Here is a 4,060-nt window from a genome sequence, read left to right as displayed (position 1 = left end):
CTACAAATCTATGGGCAGCAAAACATGCACATAAATAGAACAAAATCATATTCTGGCGCTAACATACCGGCCCCTAATTGTACTTCTACAGCAGTACAATTACACTAATGAATAACAAACGAGCGCCTGTACATTCGCACTCTTAAACATCCTAATAAACACAATTACTTAGAAATATATCAATACCATACTGTAAAGATTTCAAAGAACATCTTTCAAAGTTCAACCTAACCCTTTCAATAGTCTAATACACACATATTTCCTTGTAGATTACATCGTTCAAGCAGTAAACAATCAACACCCGTTCCTGCTACTGTACTGATTAATACTTATTAACATAGCAATACATGATAGAATCATGTTCAACATCAATGAGAAATACGTAATAAAACGACAAAATCATGTTATTTTAATATCGAAATTATGAGATTAAGTACTTTAATTACTAACAAGTTTAATTAACTCAGTAAACAACTTTTATACGTACACCTATTATTCAACTGACCTTCAAAACAGTAGTGTGTTGTTTATCCATGTATATTATTGAAGTCATATCTTTTACTTGTAATAGATCGATACTTGTAATTTATGAATCTGAATTTATGAATCTGAATTATTAGCATTATCACACTCAACCAATAGACATAGTTTAGTGACAGGACGAATCAATGATGAATTCTCAGTCCTCACTTTAACAGACCTAACGAACCCTTTATGATCATTATAAACTTCTGTTACACGACCAAGCATCCACATATTTCTTGGACCTTGATTCATCACCAATACAACATCTCCAACGACCAGATTGCGCTTAGGACGTGTCCATTTTTGTCTTTGCTGCAACATCGGAAAGTATTCATTGACCCAACGTCGCCAGAAAACATCGGCAAGATATTGAATTTGTCTCCAGCATCGAGTAGAATAGGTATCATCTCTCGTAAATACTCCTGCTGGAAGAACCGGCTCTGCATTTAAACGTAACAGATGATTTGGCGTCAGCACATCCAAATCGTTGGGACTATTTGGGCTCTCCGTTAGTGGCCTCCCGTTTAGAATTTCTTCAACTTCACAAAAAAGTGTTTGCAGCGACTCATCATTCAACTTGATGTTTTGTTCCTTCATCAACCCATACAAAATCTTTCTTACGCTTCGAATAATCCTTTCCCAAATCCCACCATGATGCGACCCTGTAGGTGGATTGAAATACCAGTTAATTCCTTTCTTCATTAATTTCATTTGCATCTCCTGCTGATTGCATTTATGTAAAGACTCTCTAAGTTCACGTTCGGCTCCTACCAGGTTGGTTCCATTATCTGACCTGATACTACTCACATTCCCTCGTCGTGCAGTAAATCGTTTAATTGCGTTAATACATGAAGCAGTGTCGAGAGTGTGTGCGACTTCTAAGTGAACAGCACGACTAGCCATGCACGTAAACAGCACTCCGTATCTTTTCACAGTAGTTCGGCCACGCTTGACCTCGAACGGCCCGAAGTAGTCCATTCCAGTGTCATGAAACGGAGGGTTCCCCACACGTACCCGCTCTATAGGCAAATCTGCCATCTTCTGTTGACCAACTGATGGCTGGTACCTTCTACAAACCACACACTTTGAGGTGATCTGCTTTATTAAGGATGGTGCACCTACAATCCAATACTGCTGTCGCAGTTTTGCTAATATATGGTTTTTACCTAGGTGTCCATTTGTCTCGTGAATATCTCGAAGTATCAACCTTGATACATGAGAGTTTCTTGGTAATAGAACTTGATGTTTAGACATAACGTCAATGTTTGCTCTTTGGAGTCTACCACCGACACACAATAATTTATTCTTTATGACCGGATCAAGACTCCTAAGCGATGATGATTTCTTATGAAGTGAAGCAATGTCGTTTGGCCAATGCTCTTTCTGAACGAACCTTACCAATGCTTCCTCCGCCCTCCTCATATCTTGAACTGATAGATTTTCATGCTGTTTCTGCCCTTCTGGTAATCTTCCCTTGCGAACAGCAACACGCATTTGCAAGTTTCGCATTCCCACCATGATCCAGGCAATGGACCTTTTTAGCTTGCTCCATGACGAGCAACGCTCAATCGCTCGGCTTAAGGGATCAACGGGTTTAACTTCTGTAACCAGGACGCATTTCAGTTCTGGATCAGTATTCTTCAGGGTAAACTGTCCTATGTCTTTCTCATACCATTCACTCTCGTCCTGCCACAGGAATTTTGGACCTTTAATCCATCTTTCGCTCTCCAGAAACCTCTTCATCGACGTTCCCCTAGAGCAAACATCTGCGGGATTACATGCAGTCCTCACGTGCCCCCATTGACTTGGCGCAGAAGCTTCTCTAATAAGGTCTACACGGTTAGCAACAAATGTATGAAATCTAGCCGTGTCACTTTTAATGTAACTCAACACCGTGGTACTATCCATCCAAAATTGTGACTCAATAACTGGCATCTGAAGCTCTCTTCGCAACATGGCATCTACTCTGACTGCTAAAGCAGCAGCAGTGAGTTCCATTCTGGGAATTGTAGCAATTTTTAACGGAGCAACTCTTGACTTGACAAGAATTAGCCGACAATGAACATCACCATTTTTGTTCAAAAACCTAATGTACGATGCCGTTCCATAACCGAGCTCGCTGGCGTCCGAGAAATGGTGCATCTGTGCAGAGATTTGACTTCCAAATCCATGCGGTTTCAAACACCTGCTTATCCTGAATCTTTCCAGATCACCGACTTCCGATGTCCATTTCGACCACCTCTTCGATTCTTCATCAGGTATCTGTGCATCCCAACCCAGTTTCTTACGACAAAGTTCCTGAAGTATTTGTTTTGCTGGGAGAATTGCAGGCGAGACATAACCTAGGGGATCATATATCGAGCCTAACGTAGATAACACCCTTCTTCTAGTAGTTGGCTTAGTTGACAAATTAATCTTGTATCTGAACTCATCTGATTCAGCCGACCAAAGAACACCCAACGTCCTTTCGGTAGGTAATATCGTCAAGTCAACATCCTTTACATTTTTGGCTCTTTCACAGATGGGAATAGACTCTATCACCTCTCGTTCATTACTCATCCACTTGGTCAATCTAAAGCCATTTTCTTTACAAAGATTCCTTGTGTCCTTCGCACGGAGTATTGCTTCAGCATTTGTTGGTACAGACACCAAATAATCATCGACGTAAAAGTTTCTACATATGGTATCGCAAACTGCCTTTTGGTACCGCCCTTTAGCATTCTCTGCTGCCTTGTGTAAAGCGTAGTTGACACACGATGGAGAAGATACCGCTCCAAAAACGTGGACGGCCATTCTATATTCTTCCAAAGGCTGGTCGACATTGCCATTTGGCCACCATAGAAACCTCAACATATCCCGGTCCTTTTCTGGTACCCGGACCTGATAGAACATGGATTCAATATCTGCTGTCAATGCTACCGGTTCTTCTTGGAATCTGATTAATACCCCAACAAGAGAACTAGTCAGGTCAGGTCCCTGTAACAATTCATCATTAAGTGACTTGCCACCATACCTGGCGCCACAATCAAACACTACACGCAACTTATGTTTCTGTTTATGAAACACTCCGTGATGAGGTATAAACCACATGTTATGGGCTTCACGTCCTTCGTTCTTTTCTACAGGCACTTTCTCAGCATAACCCCTATCGAACATGTCATCCATAAACTTTGTATACTCCTTGTGAAATTCAGGATCTCTCAACTTCCTTAACAGGTGAGCAGCTCTCTTCTCTGCCAAAGGTTTGTTATTAGGCATTTTCACAACCTTGTTCTTCCAAGGCAACGCTACCTCATAGTGACCTTCATTGAAACAAGTAGTCTCCTCAAGCAATTTAATAAATCTTCGGTCTTCTATAGAGCGTTTTCCTGTCGCTGAAGTCCAAATTGTACATTTCTACCAACGCATCTGCCATGACCTTTGAATGAATTCTGTTAACGTGTGCTGTTTCCTTTGAAGCAATAGGGATTCCATGCACGGACCAACCTAATATTGACTTAACGGCATACGGACCTTTTCCGACACTGTTAATCAC

General features: G+C 41.2%; 1 protein-coding gene across 1 annotated transcript; it reads right to left on the bottom strand.

Annotated features, from left to right (window-relative positions):
* Positions 1-600: 600 nt before the first annotated feature.
* On the bottom strand, positions 601-3,783 carry LOC117118313. Its single transcript, XM_033262884.1, has one exon. The coding sequence runs from the start codon at positions 3,781-3,783 to the stop codon at positions 601-603; it is 3,183 nt and encodes a 1,060-aa protein (XP_033118775.1).
* Between the last annotated feature and the right edge of the window lie 277 nt (positions 3,784-4,060).

Source organism: Anneissia japonica, unplaced genomic scaffold (genome assembly GCF_011630105.1).
Source record: "Anneissia japonica isolate Jap-2015-1 unplaced genomic scaffold, ASM1163010v1 scaffold6149_len160064_cov168, whole genome shotgun sequence".
Lineage (NCBI taxonomy): Eukaryota > Metazoa > Echinodermata > Crinoidea > Comatulida > Comatulidae > Anneissia > Anneissia japonica.
This window is presented reverse-complemented; position numbering and strand designations above follow the sequence as displayed.